General features: G+C 44.2%; 1 protein-coding gene across 1 annotated transcript; it reads left to right on the top strand.

Moving 5' to 3' along the window:
- The first annotated feature begins 1,934 nt into the window (after nucleotides 1-1,934).
- On the top strand, nucleotides 1,935-25,438 carry FUNDC2 (FUN14 domain containing 2). Its single transcript, XM_055563287.1, has 5 exons — nucleotides 1,935-2,092; nucleotides 5,294-5,444; nucleotides 16,892-16,967; nucleotides 21,742-21,873; nucleotides 24,444-25,438. The coding sequence occupies exons 1-5, from the start codon at nucleotides 1,957-1,959 to the stop codon at nucleotides 24,519-24,521; spliced, it is 573 nt and encodes a 190-aa protein (XP_055419262.1). The 5' UTR covers nucleotides 1,935-1,956; the 3' UTR covers nucleotides 24,522-25,438.
- Nucleotides 25,439-25,691: the final 253 nt, after the last annotated feature.

Raw genomic sequence — 25,691 nt, 5'->3', positions numbered from 1 at the left:
TCTTAAGGTTGTTTACATTTGGCCAGAGTATAGGCTGTATTCCCTTACATAAAAATATAGCCATGCTGCACTCAAGCAGAAACCCTACTCAGTTTAATGCATATTAGCAGGCGTGAGAGCCTCCTCTAAGGGTCTCAAAGTACAGGAGCTAATAAGAATCTTTGTCAGGGTTTCTATAAGAAGTGTTATCATGCAGAGTCCAGTTGTACACAGATAAGAATTGGCTGGGAGAAATTGGCAAGGTATTGTCAGGCTTGGAAACAATCAGGAAGAAACCCCCTTGGTTAAATATTTGCTGAGACCTTCTCTCTGGCAGGCACAACTTTGCAGAGATAATAGTGGGCATGTAATATATTCCAGGAAGTCTTCTAAGTGCTTTCTAAGGCAACAAGCATTCTTGTCTTCATCAGACAGGTCATGAAACTGAAGCATGGAGAGGTTAGGGATCTTGGCCATGGTCACACAGTTTGTAAACTGTAGCATTAAAAAACCATTTAATCTAGCTCCAGAAGCCATGCTCCTAACCCTTTTTCTATACGTCCATGCTTCAGAGATGAATAAAATCCAGTTCCTGCCTTATGGGAGTCATAGCATAGCCCCGTAGATAGAAAAGTAGATACATAGTTACTATGAGGGTCAGTTGCCTAGTCGTGTCCGACTCTTTGAAGCCCCATGGACTGTAGTCCGCCAGGCTCCTCTGTCCATGGAATTCTCCAGGCAAGAATATTGGTGTAGCCACCTCTGCCAGAGGATCTTCCTGATCTAGGGATCGAACTCAGGTGTCCTGTGTTGCAGGCAGATTCTTTACAGTCTGAGCCACCAGGAAAGCCTCTAGTTACAAAAGAGTGTGATAACTATGGCAGTGACGCTGGCGACTCTTGGACATGAGTTTGAGTAAGCTCCAGGAGTTGGTGATGGACAGGGAAGCCTGGCGAGCTGCAGTCCATGGGGTCGCAAAGAGTCGGACACGACTGAGCGACTGAACTGAACTATGTCAGATGCTTTACACATTATGTGACTTAATCCTCACAGTGAGACTGCAAAGTAAGTACAGGTGCACCATCTAAGGGGCAGAGTGGTTAAGTGGTTCCCCAAAGAGCACACAATGGCTCATTTGTCCTAATCAGACATGGTCCTACGCAAACACTGTCCCAGGCACCGGGTGCACAGCAGGGAAAACCATCAACTGAGAGAGGCTAAGCAATACCTGTAAGACAGAGGACCCTTATGTATGTCTGAACTGCGCCCAAAAAGAAAGTAAAGTATGAGAAGGGGAAGGAGGGATGAACCAGGTCGCAATTTTAAATGCCGATGGTCATGGGATGCGTACCTTAACGCGCAAATATAAGAAGCTTACATTTCAGTAAGGGGCCTGTGACTTGTACACTGAAGGCTCTAGGGAGTCATGGTAGGGTTCTGAGCAAGGGAGGGTCGTGATCTCTGGCCACAGCCGTGAGGATCGGGTTTAATGGTACGAAAGCAGGTGGCCTGTTCGCTGAGGGCCATTTGGGCTGAGACGGAAGCATTGGAATAACAGCAAGGTTTCTGGCAGGGCGGTGTCGCCGTGAACTAGGACGGAGTCACAACAGCTGTCGCTGTCGCTTGGGGCTGGGGCAGTGATAAGTACGTGCTCAGTGTTGACATGAACAACCACCACGAGCCCGCCTTTGAACTTTTTCATAAAGGAAGGAGCGAAACAGCGTTCGCGAAGGAAAGGCCGCGTAACGTTTAGCGGGGAACCGAAAGGAACCCTTCTCCCAGCGACTGGCGAGCGGGACCGGAAGTAGGGAGCCAGCGCGGCTGCAAAAGGCCTTCTGCGCACGCGCGGCCTGGCCCGCCGGGGGCGGGGCACTGCGCTTGTAGCCCCGCCCCCGGGGCTCTGTGACGCGCCAGCGCGCCGAGAAGGGGAGGGGACAGCCCGCGCCCCGCCCGGCCTCTTCCGCCGCCGCCGTGGGAATGGAAACATCTATCCAACGTACCGGAAGCCAGCTCGCGCAGAGGGCGGCGGCGCGCCACTCCGCGTCCTCCCGCGGCGAAGCCCCGCGGGTGTCATCGCGAGACGAGCTCGCCGAAATGGCCGCCGCCAGTCAAGGTAAGGGCGGGCGCGGGCCCCCGGTGGCGCCGCGAGGAGCCGCCTTCCCGGGCTCCGGAAAGGGATGGGCTCCGCTCCTCCCAGGCCAGGCCGCGCCCTCCGCCCCAAGGAACCCGCGCGGCGCAGGGGCGGGGGAGGGCGCTGGAGCTCCGGCCGGGCCCAGCCAAGGTCAGCGGCCGCGCTGGAGCCGACCTTTTCCGGGGGTTCGGCGCGGGGCAGGCTCCTCCGCCTTCCGGCCCCGCCCCGGCAGCCTGGGCCCGGCAACTTTTGGTTTGTGTTCTCGGAAGCTGTCGGGAACCCAGAGACTTCAGGCGGGTCATTCTGTGTGCGGGCTGCCCCTCCTGGCGCTTTGATGGATTTGAAAGCGGACACAGGATACGGTTCTTGGAAATCGTCTCTGTAGTCTGCATACTCAGGAGTCTCAGAAAAAGACAAAAAACAGAGTCCCTGTAATCAAATACACAGTGGACCAAGTCTTCCTGCTTCTTGTCCCACTGTGAATGCTACAGACTATATTCAGTTCAGTTCTGTTTCATAGGGCTTCCCTGGTGGCTTAGATGGTAAAGCGTCTGCCTGCAATGTGGGAGACCCGGGTTCGATCCCTGGGTTGGGAAGATCCCCTGGAGAAGGAAATGGCCACCCGCTCCAGTACTCTTGCCTGGAAAATTCCATGGACGGAGGAGCCTGGTGGGCTACAAGTCCATGGGGTCCCAAAGAGTTGGACACGACTGAGCGACTTTACTTTCACTGTCTTACAGAGCCATCTCCGAAAACTCATATGTACTTGTATGAGTTTTATAAATTTACATAAACAGGGTTACAGAAATTCTGTTTAAAATACAAGAATGGAACGACTCAGAATTCATTCATTCTTATTTGCCATGTTTCACTGTTATCTGTACTCTTCGGTTATGGACAGCTGTCATGTCCATGTGGTGGAGATAGCCCCACGCCAATTCCAGCTGCGCATTCAGTGCCGTCACAATTTCGTGATGTCACGCCCTGGTTGTGCGTGTCCAAGACAGACACAGACACAGACACAGACACACACACACACACACACACACCAGTCTGCCCCCGCCCCAGTTCTGCGTTCAGCGCCGTCACAATTCCATGATGTCATGCCCTGGCTGTGGGTGTGCAACACACACACACCAGTCTGCCCCCCCCCACACACACTAGTCAGCCCCCACCCCAGTTCCTCATTCAGCGCCATCACAATTCAGTGATGTCATGCCCTTGCTGTGCTTGTGCAACACACACACACACCAGTCTGCCCCCCCCCCACAGCAGTCTACCACTCCACACCAGTCTGCACACACACACACACACACACACACACACACACATACACACAGACCAGTCTGCCCCCCACACACACACACCAGTCTGCCCCCCCCACACACACACCAGTCTGCCCCCCCCCACAGCAGTCTACCACTCCACACCAGTCTGCACACACACACACACACACACATACACACACACCAGTCTGCCCCCCCCCCCATACCCCAACCTGCACATGTGCACACACACACACCAGTCTGCCTCCACCCCAGCTCCGTGTTCAGCATCGTCACAATTCAGTGATGTCATGTCCTGGCTGTGGGTGTGCACGACACACCAGCCTGTCCCCACCCCATTGCGATCCTTCCACATTTCCCAGCACACCACGGAATTGCAGTGACTCTAAGGTGTTGGTAAAGAGTCAGCCTGCAATGCGGGAGACTTGGGGTCAGGAAGATCCCCTGGGGAAGGAAATGGCAACCCACTCCAGTGTTCTTGCCTGGAAAATCCCATAGACAGAGAAGCCTGGTGGGCTACAGACCACGGGGTCACAAAGACTTGGACACAACTGAGTGATGAACACTTGCAAGGTTTTGGTATCCATAAGGGAGTTTCTGCAGAGCAGACTGCCCTCAATTTACTTAAAATGTGTAGCGAATAAGATATTTGCACCTAGGAAATTGTGGTGAGAAACCTTGAGGTTGACAGTAGGGATTTGTCTGTATCATACTGATGATCAATAATCCTGTAATCCTTTCTGCCCCAACTGGCAAGCAAGGCTACTAACTTCTCCACATAGCACTTGGCAGCATTTGTTCAATGACTGAGTGACTTTGGGTGAACTCAGTGTTTCTGATTTGACCCATTTGGGCTGGAGCCCTCTCTTGAGCTAAGGGTCTTGACATTAAAACAAAACTCAAAACTCTTGCTTGTTTTCAGTGATGTTCTTTGACCCAGGGAGAGATTTTCTTCTTCAACACAGCATTAATGTGTTGTGGTTACATTGGAAGAAAAATTGTCATTTAACTACTGCTTAGGCCATACAGGGCTTCCCAGGGGGCTCAGTGGTAAAGAATCTGCTTGCCAACACAGGAGATGCAGGTTCGATCCCTGGGTGGAAGGAAATGGCAACCCATTCCAGTATTCTGGCCTGGGAAATCCCATGGGACAGAAGAGCTTGGCGTGCTACAGTCCATGGTGTCACAAAGAGTCAGACAGGACTGAGCAACTGAACAACAGCAGGCCCTAGAAAATCCAGTTCCTTAAACACCCGTAGTTTGGTTTTGTTAAATTGGGATCTGTGGTCAGCCTTGAATTAATTCTTCAATTATATTTTGGGCATTGTGTCAAGTAGGGATTGACCTTTTGTCTTCATTAAGTACAGATACCTAGTAGTTCTCACACAATGTGTTGAAAACTTTATTTCCCTAGTAAATAACTTTCGTGCCGTGTTACTGACAATCAAATGACTATATGTGTAGATCTACTTCTAGACTCTGGGTTCTCATCCATTGGTAGATTTTTCTGTGCTTATGTCAGTTCTGCACTGGCAAATAGAGTAGTTGTATAACTTGAAATTAGTTACCTCTGTGTTACTGTAATTTTGTAAGAATTCTCCTACCAGTTTTTCCTGGGTCCTTTGGGGGTTTTCCAGCTTGAGCGGAGAAACTGGAGTACTCATTCTAAATTGTGGAGATTTTTTCCCCCTCCAAGATATTTGATGATTTTCGTCTGATTTTCAGAAGTTGCTGGTCAGAATTTCCGAGTGAATTTGCTATTTAAAACAGATAAATATTTGGAGGTTCTTATTACAACTGTCTCTGTTTCCTTAAATGTCTCTTAATCTAGGGTAGGGATGTTAGTGATTTATTGTGACAGTAACTGTTTTCTTAACCAGTATCTTAATTCTTGTAGGAAACTTTGAGGGAAAGTTTGAGTCACTGGACCTTGCAGAACTTGCTAAAAAGCAGCCATGGTGGCGCACGCTCTTTGGGCAGGAATCTGGGCCTTCAGCCGAAAAGTATAGTGTGGCAACCCAGCTGTTAATTGGAGGTGTCACTGGATGGTAAGTGATGGAAATGATGTCCAGTGTCTGTTTTTGGCACAATGCAGTGTTTTGGTCATATAAACCATCTCCTGTAACCAATGAAAACACGTTAACTTTTGTGAAATTGATCAGTGTTTTGGTCATAGAAACCATCTCCTTTAACCAATGCAAACACATTGACTTTTGTGAAATTGATCAGTGTTTTGGTCATAGAAACCATCTCCTGTAACCAATGAAAACACATTGACTTTTGTGCAATTGATCACCTCATGTGTCATATACATTTACACATAATGGTCAAGTGCTATTTAATGGTTACACATGGTATTCACTACTTGCCAGGCGCAATTTTAAGGATATAGATCCCGCATTTCCTGCTCACAACAACTCTGAAATGGGTATTGCTATGATCTATCGTCATTTCATAGAAACTAAGGCTTAGAAAGCCGGTTTCCCTGAGAACTCAGTTGGTAAAGAAGCTGCCTGCAATGCAGGAGACCCCAGTTCGATTCCTGGGTTGGGAAGATCCCCTGGAGAAGGGATAAGCTACCCACTCCAGTGTGCTTGGGCTTCCCTGGTGGCTCAACTGGAAAAGAATCTGCCTGCAATGTGGGAGACCTGAGTTCGATCCCTGGGTTGGGAAGATCCCCTGGAGAAGGGAAAGGCTACCCACTCCAGTATTCTGGCCTGGAGAATTCCATGGACTGTATAGTTCATGGGGTGGCAAAGAGATGGACACAACTGAGCGACTTTCATTTCACAAGACCTGAAAAGGTGTACTTGTCCAGAACAACATAGTTAGTGCTTTGAATCACTATAGATCACTTGGCATCTTCTAGAATCATATGTGAATGGAATTATGCAGTGTGTATTCCTTTTTTTTAAAATCTGGCTTCCTTCACTGAGCATACTAATTTTGAGGTTCAGCTGTGCTATTCTGTGTATCACTAGTTCATTCCCTTTTATTATTTTTTTTATATTTAAGTTTTTTTTATTGTATATATATTTTTATTTTCTTTAAAAATATATATATATTTTTTATTTTAATTGGAGGCTAATTACTTTACAATATTGTATTGGTTTTGCCATACATCAACATGAATCCACCACGGGTGTACACGTGTTCCCAATCCTGAACCCCCCTCCCACCTCCCTCCCCATACCATCCCTCTGGGTCATCCCAGTGCACCAGCCCCAAGCATCCTGTATCCTGCATCAAACCTGGACTGGCGATTTGTTTCTTATATGATATTATACATGTTTCAATGCCTTTCTCCCAAATCATTCCCCCCCCCCCCACAGAGTCCAAAAGACTGTTCTATACATCTGTGTCTCTTTTGCTGTCTCGCATACAGGGTTATCGTTACCATCTTTTTAAATTCCATATGTATGCGTTAGTATACTGTATTGATGTTTTTCTTTCTGGCTTACTTCACTCTGTATAATAGGCTCCAGTTTCATCCACCTCATTAGAACTGATTCAAATGTATTCTTTTTAATGGCTGAGTAATACTCCACTGAGTGTATGTACCACAGCTTTCTCATCCATTCATCTGCTGATGGACATCTAGGTTGCTTCCATGTCCTGGCTGTTATAAACAGTGCTGCGATGAACATTGGGGTACACGTGTCTCTTTCAGTTCTGGTTTCCTCGGTGTGTATGCCCAGCAGTGGGATTGCTGGGTTGTATGGCAGTTCTATTTCCAGTTTTTTTAAGGAATCTCCACACTGTTCTCAATAGTGGCTGTACTAGTTTGCATTCCCACCAACAGTGTAAGAGGGTTCCCTTTTCTCCACATCCTCTCCAGCATTTATTGCTTGTAGACTTTTTGATCACAGCCATTCTGAATGGCATGAAATGGTACCTCATTGTGGTTTTGATGTGCATTTCTCTGATAATGAGTGATGTTGAGCAGCTTTTCATGTGTTTGTTAGCCATCTGTATGTCTTCTTTGGAGAAATGTCTGTTTAATTCTTTGGCCCATTTTTTGATTGGGTCGTTAATTTTTCTGGAATTGAGCTGCAGGAGTTGCTTGTATATTTTTGAGATTAGTTCTTTGTCAGTTGCTTCATTTGCTATTATTTTCTCCCATTCTGAAGGCTGTCTTTTCAGCTTGCTTATAGTTTCTTTTGTTGTGCAGAAGCTTTTAATTAGGTCCCATTTGTTTATTTTTGCTTTTATTTCCAATATTCTGGGAGGTGGGTCATAGAGGATCCTGCTGTGATTTATGTCGGAGAGTGTTTTGCCTATGTTCTCCTCTAAGAGTTTTATAGTTTCTGGTCTTACGTTTAGATCTTTAATCCATTTTGAGTTTATTCCCTTTTATTGCTGAGTATTAGTCCACTGTATGGTAAAATAGTTCGTCCATTCCCCTTGATGATACTGGTTTGTTTGCATTTTGGGGCTAAAACTGCTGTTCACGTTTGTGTACCCATCTTTGTATGACTATATGCTTTCCATTTCTTGTGGGTAAATACCTCGAAAAAGTATGGTTGAGTTATAGTAGGTGAATGTCTTAACTTTTTAAGACTCTGTCAAGCAGTTTTCTAAAGTACCATCTTACGTCTCCCCCAGCAGTGTATTAGAGTTCCAGTTTCTCTACATCCTAACACTTGGCATAATATCTTTTTTGTTAAGTGTAGTCGATTTACAATATTGTGTTACTTTCAGATACACAGTGTAGCGATTGAGTATTTCTGCTGGTTAAATGCCATTCTTACAAGATAATGTAAGAATTCTGACAAGATAATGGCTCTATTTTCCCTGTGCTATACAATATATCCTGGTTGCTTATCTAGTTGATATATGGTAGTTCTAATCCCCTAGCCCTATCTTGCCCCTTCCCACTTTCTTCTGCCACTGGTAAACACTGGTTTGTTCTCTATGTCTTTCAGTCTATTTCTGGCATAATGTGTTTTTGACTACAACCATCCTAGTGGCTGTGAAGTGATATCTCACTGTAGTTTTAATTTACATTTTTCTGATGAATAATGATACTGAATTTTTTTTTCATGGGCTTGTTTTTACTATCCATCTATTTTTGGTGAGGTATGTTTAGGTATTTTCTACATATTTTTATTGGGGAGTTTGTTTTTTCTCACTACTGGGTGGTGAGATTTCTTTATATTCTGGATACATGTATTTGCAAATACATGATTTGCAAATACATGATTTGCAAATATATTCTTCTATTTTATAGCTTTTTATTATTTTGACAGTGTCTTTCAAAAAATAGAAGATCTTAATCTTGAAATACCACTTATCAACTCTTTATTTTATAGCTGTGGCTTTTGGTGTCATGTCTGAGAATATTTACCTAATCCAGGGTCACCAAAAGTTTCTTCTGTGTTTTCTTCTATATGATATATAGATTTAGATTTTTCATTTAGTTCTGTGATCTGTTTTGATTAACTTTTGTATATGTTGCTGTGAATCGTTGTTCATCACTTACATTATAGAAATGCAATTGCATATTGATCGTGCACACTGCAGGCTTGACAGAGTCACTAGTTTGAAGAGTTGGGGGTCCCCAAGACTACTCTCATGTGTGAGAATTGCCTTGGAGGATCCACAGAACTCACTGAGAGCTGGTATATTCATGGTTATGATTTTTTACCGCAAAAGGATAGAGATTAAAATCAACCAAGGGAAGAGCCACATGGGGCAGGGTTCAGGAAAGTGGAGTCTGTATGTTTAAAACAGGTTTCTTGTAGACAGCATGTAGGTGGGTCTTCCTTTTTTCATTCCACTTTGACAATCTGTTCATTTTAGAGTGCTTAGATGGTTTCTGGAGAAGGAAATGGCAACCCACTCCAGTATTCTTGCCTGAAGAATCCCATGGACAGAGGAGCCCAGTGGGCTACAGTCCATGGGAAGTGACTAACACACAGGCTGTTTACATGTAAGTTTATTTTCCTTATTATCAGGTTTAAATTTATTATCGTGGTATTCTTTTCTTTTGGATCAGGTGTGTGTGTGTAATAAACATAGGGATACTGTGTATACTGGAGAAGGCAATGACACCCCACTCCAGTACTCTTGCCTGGAAAATCCCATGGACGGAGGAGCCTGGTAGGCTGCAGTCCACGGGGTCGCTAAGAGTCAGACACGACTGAGCGGCTTCACTTTCACTTTCACTTTCACTTCACTACTGTGTATATGCATATATATATATATATATATTTTTTTTAATTAAGGTGAAATTCACCCAAAGAAAACTGACCTTTTAGAGTGTACAGTTCAGTGACATTTAGTCCATTCACAGCTTTGTGTAACCATGGCCTCTTTCTAGGTTCAAAATAAATCAAATCATACACTCTGTGACCTTCTGTGTCTGGCTTTCCCTGAGAGCATGTTTTTGATGTTCATTCACGTTGCAGTGTGCATTGGGACTGCTTTCCTTGTTACAGCTACATCTCACCAACACTATTTTCTCAAGTAAAAAAATTATTATAGCCATCTTAGTGGGCGTGATCTGGGTCTGACATGGTGACTACTGATGTTGAGCATCTTTGATGTGTGTGTTGGCCATCTCTGCCTCTGATCTGGAAAAATGGAGTTGTTTTGTCTTTCTGTTCTTCAGTTGTAAGAATTCTTTGCTTGGGATATTTGACTCTTGCCAGGGCTGCAGTCCATGGGGTCGTTAAGGGTTGGACATGACTGAGCAACTTCACTTTCACGCATTGGAGAAGGAAATGGCAACCCACTCCAATGTTCTTGCCTGGAGAATCCCAGGGACAGGGGAGCCTGGTGGGCTGTCGTCTATGGGGTCGGACAGAGTCAGACACAACTGAAGCGACTTAGCAGCAGCAGCAGACCTGAATGAAAACATTTTATTCTATTAAGTTGTCTTTCTAGTTTCTGGATAAAGTCCTTTCTGGAAAATTTGATTTATTGAATTGGCTGTACTGGATCTCTGTTGCTGTGTGTGGGCTTTCTCTAGTTGCAGTTCCCAGGCTCTGGGCATAGAGGCTTGGTTGCCTTGTGGCATCTGGAATCTTCCTGGATCAGGGATTGAACCCGTGTCGCCTGCATTGAACATTCACAACGGGACCTCCAAGGAAGTGCCATAATGTCCTTTAATGGACAGAATTTTTAGTTTTGATGAAGTCCAGTTTTCTTTGTGCTTAGTTGTTCTGCTGCTGCTGAGTTACATGAAAAGTTAAACTGAAAGTGGCTCAGTTGCATCCGACTCTTTGCGACCCCAGGGACTTATAGTCCCTGGAATTCTTCAGGCCAGAATACTGGAGTGGGTAGCCTTTCTCTTCTCTAGGGGATCTTCCCAACCCAGGGATCAAACCCAGGTGTCCCACATCGCAGGCGGATTCATTATCAAATGAGCCACCAGGGAAGCCCGTAATTCTGTTTATGTCCTTTCTTGGTTTATTAGCTATGTCTCTTCATTGTGTGATTTTCGTGGTTGCATTAGGGTTTATAGGATGTATCTTTTATTTATCAGAGTCTGTCATCAAGAGAAATACCAGTTCACATAGACTGGTGCTCTTATAACAGTATACTTCCATTTAATTCCTTTACCCTTGATTTTCATACATTTAACATGTATGTGTTATTAATCCATAATACATTCTTATTATTTTTCATTGAATATTTAATTCGTATATTTTAAACAGGAGCCTGGCAGGGTCTCTGGGGTTGCAGGAGTTGGACACGACTTGCGACTAAACCACCACATATTTTTAAATAATGAAAATGAAACCTTTCAATTTACTTTCACAGTTTCTTTTGCTCATCATGCTTTTGTGTGTATCTGCATTTCTAGCTGGTATCATTTTCCTCTGCCTGAAAGATTTCTTTTTAGTATTGTTTGTTCTTTTGGTCTGCTAGTGATGATTTCTTTTTCAGATTTTGTGTATCTGAGAAAGGTCTTCATCTTTGTTTTTTGCAAGATATTTTTACTGTATTCAGACTAGAACATTTTCCTCATTATTTATTCAAATATTTTTCTATCCTTCAACAATTCCCAATAAGACAGATATTACACTGCTTGAAATTTTCCTGTGGTTCCCTGACACTTAGGTTTTTTAAAAGTTTTTATTTTGAGATAACTATAGCTTCACGGTGGAGAAGGCAATGGTACCCCACTCCAGTACTCTTGCCTGGAAAATCCCATGGATGGAGGAGCCTGGTAGGCTGCAGTCCATGGAGTCGCTAAGAGTCGGACACAACTGAGCGACTTCACTTTCACTTTTCACTTTCATGCATTGGAGAAGGAAATGGCAACCCACTCCAGTGTTCTTGCCTGGAGAATCCCAGGGACGGTGGAGCCTGATGGGCGGCCGTCTATGGGGTCGCACAGAGTCGGACGTGACTGAAGTGACTTAGCAGCAGCAGCAGCAGCAGCAGCAGCATAGCTTCACGGGTGCTTGTTAAAAATAACCCAGAGAGAGCCCATCCTCCAGCTTTCCCCAATGTATAACTGTAATTCAGTATTACAGGCATGTTCATGTATTTTTCTGTTTCATTTTGATAGTGTTTATTGCTGTGTCACGTTTACTGATCTTTTTTCTACGTTGATCTAAACAGCAATTTGATCAAGCATAGTGTTCATCTCAGACACTGTAGTTTTCACCTCTAGAAGTTTGATTTTCATCTTGGCAAAATATGTTCCTTGTCTCTACCTATTATATACAGCCTTTGCTCTAGCTTCTTGAACACATGAAATACAGTCAGAGTAACTGCTGTTTTTGTCCGTGTTGTATCTTTGGTGCCACATCTAGGTTGCTTTCAGCTGATTTATTTTTTCCTTCTTTATGGGCCTTTTTTCCTACTCTGCACGCCTGGTAATTTTAATTAGATAGCAGTATTGTGCATTTTACCTTACTGGGTGCTGGATATCTTTTTTATTCCTCATATAATTGATTCTGGCTCTGGGGCACATTGACAGACTGCTCTACCAAATTCCACATGTGTCCTATACTTTATTCTCTAGAGCTAATTTTAAAGATGAAAAGGGCCTCCCTTGGTGGGCCAGTGGCTGAGACTTTGTGATCCCTGGTCAAGCGAGTACATCCCATGTGGAGCAACTGAGTTCACATGCCATGACTCACATGTTGCAGCGAAGGCCAAATGCAGAAATATACATGCCACTGCGGTCTGCATCATCATTCGGGGAAGAATCCTGTCCCATTTCCGATGCGAGTCCTCTAGGCTCGAACACAGTTATGTTTTTCTTCCCTCCATCACATGACCTTAGTGCAGACCCCCAGCACGTCTCCTCCGTTTTTCTGATCCATTCTCCACCATGTTGCCAGAGTTCTCTGAGAAATGCAGGTTGTGCCTTTCAAGGGATAATAGCCAGGACATAGAAGCAACCTAGATGTCCATCGACAGACGAATGGATAAGAAAGCTGTGGTACATATACACAATGGAATATTCAGTTCAATTCAGTTGCTCAGTCGTGTCCGACTCTTTGCAACTCCATGAATCCCAGCATGCCAGGCCTTCCTGTCCATCACCAACTCCCGGAGTTTATTCAAAATCCTGCCCATTGATTTGGTGATGCAATCCAGCCATCTCATCCTCTGTTGTCCCTTTCCCCTCTTGCCGCCAATCCCTCCCAGCATCAGGGTCTTTTCCAATGAGTCAACTCTTTGCATGAGGTGGCCAAAGTATTGGAGTTTCAGCTTCAGCATCAGTCCTTCCAATGAACACCCAGGACTGAACTCCTTTAGAATTGATTGGTTGGATTTCCTTGCAGTCAAAGGGACTCTCAAGAGTCTTCTCCAACACCACAGTTCAAAAGCATCAATTTTTCAGCGCTCAGCTTTCTTCACAGTCCAACTCTCACATCCATACTTGACCAAAAAAGATATCCAGCACCATAGCCTTGACTAGATGGACCTTTGTTGGCAAAGTAATGTCTCTGCTTTTGAATATGCTATCTAGATTGGACATAACTTTCCTTCCAAGGAGTAAGCGTCTTTTAATTTCATGGCTGTAGTCACCATCTGCAGTGATTTTGGAGCCCCAAAAATAAAGTCTGACACTGTTTCCACTGTTTCCCCATCTATTTCCCATGAAGTGATAGGACCAGATGCCATGATCTTCGTTTTTGAATGTTGAGCTTTAAGCCAACTTTTTCACTCTCCTCTTTCACTTTCATCAAGAGGCTTTTTAGTTCCTCTGCACTTTCTGCCATAAGGGTGGTGTCATCTGCATATCTGAGGTTATTGATATTTCTCCCGGCAATCTTGATTCTAGCTTGTGCTTCATCCAGCTCAGCGTTTCTCATGATGTACTCTGCATAGAAGTTAAATAAGCAGGATGACAATATACAGGCTTGACGTACTCCTTTTCCTATTTGGAACCAGTCTGTTGTTCCATGTCCAGTTTTAACTGTTGCCTCCTGACCTGCATACAGATTTCTCAAGAGGCAGGTCAGGTGGTCTGGTATGCCCATCTCTTTCAGAATTTTCCACAGTTTATTGTGATCCACGCAGTCAAAGGCTTTGGCAAAGTCAATAAAGCAGAAATAGATGTTTTTCTGGAACTCTCTTGCTTTTTCGATGATCCAGCAGATGTTGGCAATTTGATCTCTGGTTCCTCTGCCTTTTCTAAAACCAGCTTGAACATCTGGAAGTTCACGGTTCACGTATTGCTGAAGCCTGGCTTGGAGAATTTTAAGCATTACTTTACTAGCATGTGAGATGAGTGCAACTGTGCAGTAGTTTCAGCATTCTTTGGCATTGCCTTTCTCTGGGGTTGGAATGAAAACTGACCTTTTCTAGTCCTGTGGCCACTGCTGAGTTTTCCAAATTTGCTGACATATTGAATGCAGGACTTTCACAGCATCATCTTTTAGAATTTGAAATAGCTCAACTGGAATTCCATCACCTCCACTAGCTTTGTTCTTAGTGATGCTTTCTAAGGTCCACTTGACTTCACATTCCAGGATGTCTGGCTCTATGTGAGTGATCACATCATCATGTTTATCTGGGTCGTGAAGATCTGTTTTGTACAGTTTTTCTGTGTATTCTTGCCACCTCTTCTTAATATCTTCTGCTTCTGTTAGGTCCATACCATTTCTGTCCTTTATCGAGCCCATCTTTGCAGGAAATGTTCCCTTGGTATCTCTAAATTTCTTGAAGAGATCTCTAGTCTTTCCCATTCTGTTGTTTTCCTCTATTTCTTTGCATTGATCACTGAGGAAGGCTTTCTTATCTCTCCTTGCTATTCCTTGGAACTCTGCATTCAGATGCTTGTATCTTTCCTTTTCTCCTTTGCTTTTCACTTCTCGTCTTTTCACAGCTATTTGTAAGGCCTCCCCAGACAGCCATTTTGCTTTTTGGCATTTCTTTTTCTTGGGGATGGTCTTGATCCCTGTCTCCTGTACAATGTCACGAACCTCTGTCCATAGTTCATCAGGCACTCTGTCTATCAGATCTAGTCCCTTAAATCTATTTCTCACTTCCACTGTATAATCATAAGGCAATTAATTTAGGTCATACCTGAATGGTCTAGTGGTTTTTCCTACTTTCTTCAATTTAAGTCTGAGTTTGGCAATGAGAACTCATGATCTGAGCCACAGTCAGCTCCCGGTCTTGTTTTTGCTGACTGTGTAGAGCTTATCCATCTTTGGCTGCAAAGAATATAATCAACTGATTTCGGTGTTGACCATCTGGTGATGTCCATGTGTAGAGTCTTCTCTTGTGTTGTTGGAAGAGGGTATTTGCTATGACCAGTGCATTTTCTTGGCAAAACTCTATTAGTCTTTGCCCTGCTTCATCCCATATTCCAAGGCCAAATTTTCCTGTTACTCCAGGTGTTTCTTGACTTCCTACTTTTGCATTCCAGTTCCCTATAATGAAAAGGACATCTTTTTTGGGTGTTAGTTCTAAAAGGTCTTGTAGGTATTCATAGAACCGTTCAACTTCAGCTTCTTCAGTGTTACTGGTTGGGGCATAGGCTTGGATTGCTGTGATATTGAATGGTTTGCCTTGGAAATGAACAGAGATCATTCTGTCGTTTTTGAGATTGCATCCAAGTACTACATTTCGGACTCTTTTGTTGACCATGATGGCTACTCCATTTCTCCTAAGGGATTCCTGCCCACAGTAGTAGATATAATGGTCATCTGAGTTAAATTCACCCATTCCAGTCCATTTTAGTTCACTGATTCCTAGAATGTCAACATTCACTCTTGCCATCTCCTGTTTGACCACTTCCAATTTGCCTTGATTCATGGACCTAACATTCCAGCTTCCTATACAGTATTGCTCTTTACAGCATCGGACCTTGCTTCTATCACCAGTCACATCCACAACTGGATATTGTTTTTGCTTTGGCTCCATCCCTTCATTCTTTCTGGAGTTATTTCTCCACTGATCTCCAGTAGCATATTGGGCACCTACCGACCTGGGGAGTTCCTCTTTCAGTATCCTATCATTTTGCCTTTTCATACTGTTCATGGGGTTCTCAAGGCTGAATACTGAAGTGGTTTGCCATTCCCTTCTCCAGTGGACCGCATTCTGTCAGACCTCTCCACCATGACCCATCCGTCCTGGGTGGCCCCACATGGCATGGCTTAGTTTCATTGAGTTAGACAAGGCTTTGGTCCATGTGATCAGATTGGCTAGTTTTCTGTGATTATGGTTTCAGTGTGTCTGCCCTCTGATGCCCTCTCACAACACCTACCGTCTTACTTGGGTTTCTCTTAGCTTGGACGTGGGGTATCTCCTTACCTTGGATGAGGGGTATCTCCTCACGGCTGCCCCTCTTGACCTTGAACATGGAGTAGCTCCTCTCGGCCCTACTGTGCCTCAGCCATTAAAAAGAATACATTTGAGTCAGTTCTAATGAGGTGGATGAAACTGGAGCCTATTATACAGAGTGAAGTAAGTCAGAAAGAAAAACACCAGTACAGTATATTAACACATATATATAGAATTTAGAAAGATGGTAAGGATGACTCTATATGCAAGACAGCGAAAGAGACAGATGTAAAGAACAGTCTTTTGGACTCTGTGGGAGAAGGCGAGGGTGGGATGATTTGAGAGAATAGCATTGAAACATGTATATTATCATACATGAAATAGATCGCCAGTCCAGGTTTGATGCATGAGACAGGGTGCTCAGGGCTGGTGCACTGGGATGACCCAGAGGGATGGGATGGGGAGGGAGGTGGGAGGGAGGTTCAGAATGGGCAACAGATGTACACCCGTGGCTGATTCATATAAATGTATGGCAAAAAACACTGCAATATTGCAAAGTAATTAACCTCAATTAAAATAGAAAGGTATTTTCTCAAGACCACAGAATTAAGTAGGTAGAGCCAATATCTCAATCTGGGTCTTTCTGAGTCTCTACGTTTCCTCCCTCTGGAGGGGACTGGCTGTATGTCCTATGCAGCAGGAAGTTGGCTGGATCGTCCCAATGTAAGACGTAAATGTTGTCAGAAGTCCACGTGTGTGCTTCTCTGACAGCTGGTCCCTTTTCTTTTTGTAGGTGCACGGGTTTCATATTCCAGAAGGTTGGAAAACTGGCTGCAACGGCTGTGGGAGGTGGATTTTTTCTGCTTCAGGTCTGTATGGGATATGTTCCTGGATGCTTGGCTGTTCCCCTTGCCCATTCGGAATGTAGCCAGGGGAGGTGTAATCTAGCCCTGGCTCTGTGACACTGAATGGTTTCATGTACCTTTTGAAAGGCTGATGACTTTTTGAATCAAACTTCATCAAGTATCATGAGATGGATTCTTTTGTCATTTATAACATGGGAACATGAGTATGTATTCCTTATCATCTCTCCCTTCCAGGGTTTTTAAGACTGCTTGAAAGATGAAGCAGGTGTGGTTTTAAAAATCCCCAGTGTGATGCAAGCGCCCTGTGATCTGACTTATTCTTAGACACTAAGCTGGTGAGACATGAGGGCTAAATGACCCTACGGTCAGGTGGTCTGTGCTGTGCCTTGGCCTGGAGTTTGTATTTGAATAACTGCCTGCTGGTTCCCTGAGGCCACCCCTGTTTACTTGGTTTGCAAACCTGACTCCACATTGGAATCACCTGGGCGTTTGACACAACACCAAGGCTTGGGGCCTGGCCTGCCCACCTCCATCTGATTTCAGAACTTGTGGCTTCCTTGGTGGCTCAGCTGGTACAGAATCTGCCTGCAGTGTGGGAGACCTGGGTTCAGTTCCTGGGTCGGGAAGATCTCCTGGAGGAGGGCAGGGCGACCCACTCCAGTATTCTGGCCTGGAGAATCCCCGTGGACAGAGGAGCCTGGTGGGCCACAGTCCATGGGGTTGCAAAGAGTCGGATGGGACTGAGCGACTCAGCCCAGCACCAACATACTGGTCTATTGGAATATTTTCCAGCTTCTGAGGTGCAGCTGAGCTGGCAAATGCCTGCTCTGTAGGAGCCACAGTTCGTAGACTTGTGCTGGGGTCCCATTTTAGCAGGGTAGTCCCACGTGAAATTCACAATTTGAGTGACTTTTCCCGATGGGTCAGGGTGCACCAGGGATTCAGCTGTCACTGTCCTGGTGTTGAAAGGTGTGAGAGGGAAGGAAGGCTGATGACAACCCAGAAGGAAACAGGAAGGAGTGAGGAGGGGCTTGTCGTTATCTTCCTGGGTGATCACGGACTGTGTGGCAGGTGGGACACGGGTCTGTCACCAGGGTAGTCACAGTGTTGGGAGAACAGGGCTTGTCATTTGACATAAGGATCCAGTTTTCTCTCTTATCTCTGGATGACTGTCCTAGCTGCCTTTAGCGAATGTCTTCCTTTATTTGTACCACTGCCTCTATCATATGTGCGGATTCATCTATGGGTGGATTGGACTCTGTCTGCTTTGCTGGTCCTTGATAGTTGGCAAGACAGGTTCCTGCACGTATTCTTCAGGGTCATTGTGGCGGCCTCTGTACCTTCACTTCTCCCATTTAAATATTAGGACAGTTTCCTTGGTGTGTATGCCCAGAAGTGGGATTGCTGGGTCATATGGCAGTTCTCGTGTACCCCAGTGTTCATTGCAGCACTGTTTATAATAGCCAGGATATGGAAGCAACCTAGATGTCCATCAGCAGACGAATGGATAAGAAAGCTGTGGTACATACACTCAGTGGAGTATTACTCAGCCATGAACATGGAGTAGCTCCTCTCGGCCCTACTGTGCCTCAGCCATTAAAAAGAATACATTTGAGTCAGTTCTAATGAGGTGGGTGAAACTGGAGCCGATTATACAGAGTGAAGTAAGCCAGAAAGAAAAACACCAATACAGTATACTAATGCATATATATGGAATTTAGAAAGGTGGTAACGATAACCCTGTATGCGAGACAGCAAAAGAGACACAGATGTATAGAACAGTCTTTTGGACTCTGTGGGAGAGGGCGAGGGTGGGATGATTTGGGAGAATGGCATTGAAACATGTATAATATCATATGTGAAACGAATCACCAGTCTAGGTCTGATGCATGATAAAGGATGCTTGGGGCTAGTGCACTGGGATGACCCAGAGGGATGGGATGGGTAGGAAGGTGGGAGGGGGTTCAGGATGGGGAACACATGTACACCCGTGGCTGATTCATATGGTAAAACCAATACAGTATTGTAAAGTAAAATAAATAAAAATTTTAAAAAATATATTGAAAGAATTAAATGTCACAGGCTTGTGAATTCCTTTCAGAGATTTTGTTTCCATTTTGATTGGAATTGCATGGGAACCATATAGATAAATTGGGGGAGAATTAAAATCTTTTATGAGACTGCGTCATCTAGCTGTGAACACCGACTGTCTCTCCATTTCTTTCCGTCTTCTGTAGCGTCTTTGCCTAGAATTTTATTTTTTCCATATAAATCTTGTCCATCTGTGGCTCAGTTTTATTCCTTATAAGAGCTTGCCTTGCTCTTATGCCTTTCCTCAGCCACTCACCCTTAGTCCTAAAGCTCTCTCGATTGGACTCAGTGATACAACTCCTGATGTGATACAACATCATCTTATGTGTTTATCTGCTGTCCAGAGCTCATTTTTGGTGAAGTATCTATTCAGGTCTTTTGCCTGTTTTTTGATTGTGTTTTCTGTTTCTGTTCTTATTATTCTGGCCTATTATTCTCTGTGTCCATCTCTTCTGTGTATCTTCTCCAATATCCCACTGTCTTGATTGCTGTGAAATCAGGTAGTGTGATTTGGCTGTTCTAATTTCTTTGTCTTCTTATACAGATTGAGAAGCAGCTTGTTTAGAAAAAGCTCTAAAACAGCTTGCTGTGTTTGGGTTTGCAGTAACTCTGGCCTAATCTGGGGCTTCCCTGGTAGCTCAGTTGGCAGAGAATCCACCTGCAACGTGGGAGACCTGGGTTCGATCCCTGGGTCGGGAAGATCCCCTGGAGAAGGGAATGGCACCCACTCCAGTATTCTGGCCTGGAGAATTCCATGGACTTTATGAGGTCACAAAAGTAGGACATGACTGAGTGACTTTGACTTTCTTTCACTGGCCTGATCACTTCTATTTTGAGTCTTCCATTCTGTGTACATGGCCTGCCCCTCCATTTATCTGGGTCAACTTTGAGTTCTGTCTTCAACATTTTGTCGTTTTCAGCATAGAGATATTCTGTATGATTTTTGTGTAGATTTGCACCTGCTGCTGCTGCTAAGTCACTTCAGTCGTGTCTGACTCTGTGCGACCCCATAGACGGCAGCCCACCAGGCTCCCCCGTCCCCGGGATTCTCCAGGCAAGAACACTGGAGTGGGTTGCCATTTCCTTCTCCAATGCATGAAAGTGAAAAGTGAAAGTGAAGTCACTCAGTCATGTCTGACTCCTAGCGACCCCATGGACTTCAGCCTACCAGGCTCCTCCATCCATGGGATTTTCCAGGCAAGAGTACTGGAGTGGGGTGCCATTGCTTTCTCCGGATTTGCACCTAGTATTCAGTCATTTTGCAACTCTCGTAAAATCTTAACTTTTATTTCCCATTTCCAGTTCAGATTGCTAATATTAACATTGCTAATACAGTTGATTTTGTGTATTCATCTTAGTAGTGTAGATCCTGGCTACATTAACTTTTGGGGGTGTAGGAATTTTGGGGTTTTGTTGGATTCTTCGCAATTATATAGAAAAACATGTCAACAAATAGTGACAGTTTTTTTTTTCCTTTCTCACCTGGATGCCTCTTACCCCTGGATATAGCCAAACCACTCTCTTACAAAGCTGCTGGTTAACCCTCTCAGGAAAAGTGTGGTAGGAGTGTCCATTGCCCTATCTCCTTCGTAGCACTGTGCTTTCAGTAGTTTATCTATCTCCAATCTGATAAAAAGTTATGGTACCTTGTTAACTGTAATGTTAATTTCCTTGATTACTTACGAAGTTGAACTTCTCCTTTATGTTGGCCACTGTCTTCTGTGAGTTGCCTTTTATCTGTTTTTCAAGTGAGTTTCTTCCTTACTGATCTCAAAAAGAATCTTACTTTTTATCAGTATTAGTGATTTTTTTTTATTCATGTGTACTGCAAATACTTTGTCCAGCCTGGTTTGGGTGATGGATTAGTTGGTGGTGCCATTAACTAGAGGACTTGAGGGTGAGCAGCAATGCAGGAGAAGACTAGACAGTGGAGAAGAATTTCAGTTTCAGATATTTTGAGCTATCCAGAGAGGTAAAATCATATCCAAAATTGGAAGGAGAGAAGTGTTATGTTTGGAGGGTTGGCTGTCTCTTTGTTCCCTGGGTAACACTAGTCCATCAGGAAAAGTCATGCCTGAATCAGTCTTATCCTGTTCTCACATTCGTGATGAAATGCTTCTCACTAAGTCTGTGTGTGTGCCTGTCTTGAGTAAGGGAAGTAGTCATATCCTTTAGGTATATTTGGATGGCTTCTCTTTGTGCCGCTTGAAAGAAATCACTCATGAGGAGTCTCTTTGGGGCCAGGTTCTAGAAGATTTCTGACTAGAAGTGATTACTACCTGACAGCCTTGCTCTGTTCATGTGGTCAAGAAAGTCTGGCTTATGTTGGCTTTAAGGTTTCTTTACCTTACCTCTCTACTTACAGTTCTGATTTTCATTTGCTATTGTATTTTTTAAGCTAACTTAAAACTTTATCAAGGTGGGTAAGAGTTAAGGTAAAAGAATTGCCAGTAGTCATTGAAGGCTTGTCTGTCGATTTCCTGTGCCAGGGATTGGGCCTTGCACAATGGACAGATGATGAGGAGCTGTGGCGCTAATATAGTTATACCAAAACCTGGATGGCATATGTCTCCAAAAAATAGAAATTCAGAAGGGTTTTTGATAAAGGATTTTAGTAATTTATCCTGAACAAGAGAAATAACCAGACTGTGTTTCTCCTCTCTTGCGGTCATTTTTGACACTAAAGCTTGCAAACCATACTGGCTACATCAAAGTGGACTGGCAGCGTGTAGAGAAGGACATGAAGAAGGCCAAGGAACAGCTGAAGATCCGCAAGAGCAACCAGATACCTACAGAGGTCAAGAGCAAAGCAGAGGAGGTGAGACTTCATTTTGTTTCTGTGCAGCCTAAGGGTGTAGTCAACTTTGCCTGTACAAAAATGGAGAAGACATACCAGTATGTCAGCCTGGGATGGAATATCTTTACCTCAGAGGCATTTTCAAAGGGTAAACCTACAAGGACCAGTAGAAGGTTTGGTGACTTTTATTGGGGATGCAGGCACACATGTGGGTTGATCATCCCTTGAACTAGTTCTTGTCAGGAAGTGAGGAGGTTGAGGATGTATGTTTTACAGCTACTCTGATCATTTTGATGGGCTTCCCTGGTGGTTCAGATGGTAAAGCATCTGCCTGCAATGCAGGAGACCCGTGTTTGATCCCTGGGTTGGGAAGATCCCTTGGAGAAGGAAATGGCAACCCACTTCAGTACTTTTGCCTGGAAAATTCCATGGACAGGAGCCTGGTAGGCTACAGTCCATGGGGTCACAAAAAGTTGGACATAACTGAGCAACTTGACCTTCCTGATCATTTTGAGTCATACTTTTGGGTCCATACCCATCTCTGAAGTGTCCAGAATACGTAGCCCAGGGGTTGGTAAGCTTTTTTTGTAAAGGGTCAGATGATACATATTGTCAGCTCTGTACGCTGTGTGGTCTCTGTCACAACTATTGAATTACAGGGTGTAGCGTGAAAATAGCCAGAGACGATGGGTAGGCAGGTGGGTGTGGCTGTGTTGCACCAAAATTTTATTTAAAATAAAATTTGGCCCTTGGGCTGTAGTTTGCTAATCCCTGATCTAGCGTACAAAATCAGGTCAGATTATATTGGCTGATACTGGAGGGACAGGAGAAGACTGTCTCTTTTTAAAGATATACTATATTTTGTTAGGTCTTTATGATCTTTAGAAAATTCTCAAATACCGCAAATAAGTAAAGGCACTTAACTGGAGGAAGTAGACCAGGATCAAGGTGTTAAGAAGGTGCCTGATTAATTCTGCAAGGACCCAAGAGACCAGGAACACGTCAGCAAATGTTTTCAAGTTGGAAAGCAGTTAGACGAGGCATAGATGACTTAGCAGAATATGAAAATACTGAACAGACAGCTCTGTGTGGTGGTAAGTGCTTGGCCAAAGCTGTCCATTTGCCATGCTACTCAGATATAAAAGATAATGACATTTGGCCATTTGCAGCTACACGGATGGACCTGGAGATGATCATACTGAGGGAAGTAAGTCAGAAAGAGAAAAATCCCCTATGATAGCACTTATCAGTGGAATCTGAAATATGACACAAAGGAATCTCTCTATGAAATAGAGACAGACCCCCAGAGAGAACAGACTGGTCGGGGAGGGAAGGGGAGTGTGGGATTAGCAGCTACAGATTATTAAAAACTGTATGGGTTTTTTTGAATGGGTACCAGCCCGGGCCTATTGTGTAGTACAGGGAACTGCATCCAGTCTTCTGGGATAAACCGTAATGGAAAAGAATATTTTAAAAAAGAATATATGTGCACAACTGAGTAACTTTGCTGTGTCTAACTTTGCCCAACATTGTAGAAAACCTATACTTCAGTAAAATGAAAAAACAAACCAAAACAATGAAGTTATCCATTGCCCAGAGTGGCAGGTGGCCTTTGTCGGGGGCTCACATACTTAGATAGTCCTTCCCCCTTCCATCCCCCTCAAGCTCAAGGTTACGAAAGTTGCACTTTTTTCACCTCTAAATTATTTTTTATTCGGACATGTACAAAAATAATGCATGGTTTCAAAAGCTTTTTTAATGATACAGAAATGTATACAATAAAAAATAATATTGTTCATGTTTGATTAGAACCTCCTGGTGACTTAACAGTGAACACTTGTAAACTAACCAGAAGGTTTGGAATCGGTTCATTCATTCTCCAAGTTTTTGCTTTCCTCTTCTGAGGGAGGGTGGCTGTTCTTGCAGCGAGCCTTTTGTCATATTTGGGGTCAGTGTGTAGCAACCAGGAGGCCATCAGGGATTTCAGCGTGAACAGTTGCAGTCAGATGGTGGGATTCAGAGCCAAGGTGTACCAAGTTGAAGCTCATTAGTAAAGAGCATGAATGCAAGCAGGTATTTCAGAAAATGGTATGATTGTTTTCATCCCCGTCCCCCGCCCCAGGGCAGATGGCAAGAGACAGTGCCTCTAATAAGGGGGCCAGGGAGGGGGCACTTAGGTTCAGGAAATTAGTAAGCTAGGCTTCAGGGTGTGTTCCTGGTGAACACTTTTCTAAGGTGGTGTTTGCATGTGGGAGAAGAGGGTGTCCGTCTGCCCTGCTCAGCCAAGTGCGGTCTGAGATGGAGGTTGATCATGGACACATGTGGGAGCCGTAGGGCTCCGAATCTCAAACAGGCGGGACCTTTCACTGGAGGCAGGAACCTGCGGGAATCAGAGAAGAAATCCGATTTCAGAGGAGGGTGTCTGGCTAGACCCGGCAGATTGTGGGTGGGAGGATCGTGTGGACAGGTTGGGAGGAGAAACCTCTGCCAGCAGCTTAGCCTAAGACCTGTCAGCTCGCCTTCAGATCCCCATCCTCCCCAATAACAGTGTCCTCAGCCGAGTAATCCACTGTGCTGTCTTCTGTTCCTAGGTGGTGTCGTTTGTGAAGAAGAACGTTCTAGTGACTGGTGGCTTTTTCGGAGGCTTTCTGCTGGGCATGGCGTCCTAGAGGGGATGACTTCACCACCATTAGTCCTAGCTTTGCCAACCAGCAGCCTCTCCACTCCACCCTAGGACAGCAAACTCCTCCTCTTCCTCCTCCCTGCCATGGCGTATCTGAGTGGCTTTGTAGGCATCTGGTGGTTCAAGTTGGGAAGGCTCCACTGTGAGCTTGACGGCAATGGAAGAGACCATAGATATTAGCGCTTATCTAGCACACTCCCCCGGGACTCATCTGTAGGTCAGCAAGTATATTCCTTTCTCGCGTAAGATACTTAACAGAACATAGGACAAGATGACACGCTGAGTGGATCTTCAAAGGTTGCCCCACACTTGATTTGGAAAAGACATTGCAAGCATATAACATACCTCGTTAAGTTTTGCATGGAAAGGAACTGAATACACTGGCGTTTAAGCATGAAAGATTTTGCAGTTGTGGTGTCTACTTTCTCTTTTAGTAGATTTGAGATTACAGAAAGAGAACTACTCTTAGTGTGTGAGAGTTGAAAAATCCAAATATGGAATGAACTTGTCCTAAAGTGACATTCGATGAGCTGAAGCTGTGTTTGGTGGGAAGGCCTTTGGGGAAACCAAGCAGTCGATAACATTTAGGATGGTCAGACTTAGTGAATCATTTAAAGGCGTTCAGATATTATCTAGGGATGTTTTCCACCACACAGGGTAATGCATCTCATGGCTGTTTCTAAAGGGTTTATTGATGGTAAAATAAATGACTTTAGGTGTAAGAGGGAAGAAGCTCTTGGGTTTTTATTTAATAGAAAGGGTTTGAAGCTTTGAAATGCGAACTTTTCTTTACGTCCGGTCAAAACGTCAGGGGTAGCCTGTAGCTCCTCTGTGTCAATTCTGTTTCTTTATCCAGAGTTTTAAAATGGTGGCATTTCCAAGCATTAAAAATTTAGAACAGTAGCATCAAAGGTATCTACTGTCTCATGATGACCCCAACTCTTTGAATTTATCTTTAGAATTCAAGTTCATACACACACCCATCCTTAGAAACAAGACATTTTTCTGTAACGACCTTTTACCATGTCTGGAATATCCAGTGCAGAAAGGCAAGGCTGTGTCTTCATCATTGTATACATGGAGTCAAGCACTTAGTAGATACTCAGTCTGTTGAATATATGAGTAATGAGGTCATAGAAAAGTATGTGGAAAATGG

This window comes from Bubalus kerabau, chromosome X (genome assembly GCF_029407905.1).
Source record: "Bubalus kerabau isolate K-KA32 ecotype Philippines breed swamp buffalo chromosome X, PCC_UOA_SB_1v2, whole genome shotgun sequence".
Classification (NCBI taxonomy): Eukaryota; Metazoa; Chordata; class Mammalia; order Artiodactyla; family Bovidae; genus Bubalus; species Bubalus kerabau.
This window is presented reverse-complemented; position numbering and strand designations above follow the sequence as displayed.

Coding starts and splice junctions, on each gene's coding strand:
- FUNDC2 (XM_055563287.1), top strand. CDS start 1,957: ATGGAAACATCTATCCAACGTACCGGAAGCCAGCTCGCGCAGAGGGCG. Junction 5,445..16,891: donor ATTGGAGGTGTCACTGGATG/GTAAGTGATGGA, acceptor TTCTTTTTGTAG/GTGCACGGGTTTCATATTCC. Junction 16,968..21,741: donor GTGGATTTTTTCTGCTTCAG/GTCTGTATGGGA, acceptor TTGACACTAAAG/CTTGCAAACCATACTGGCTA.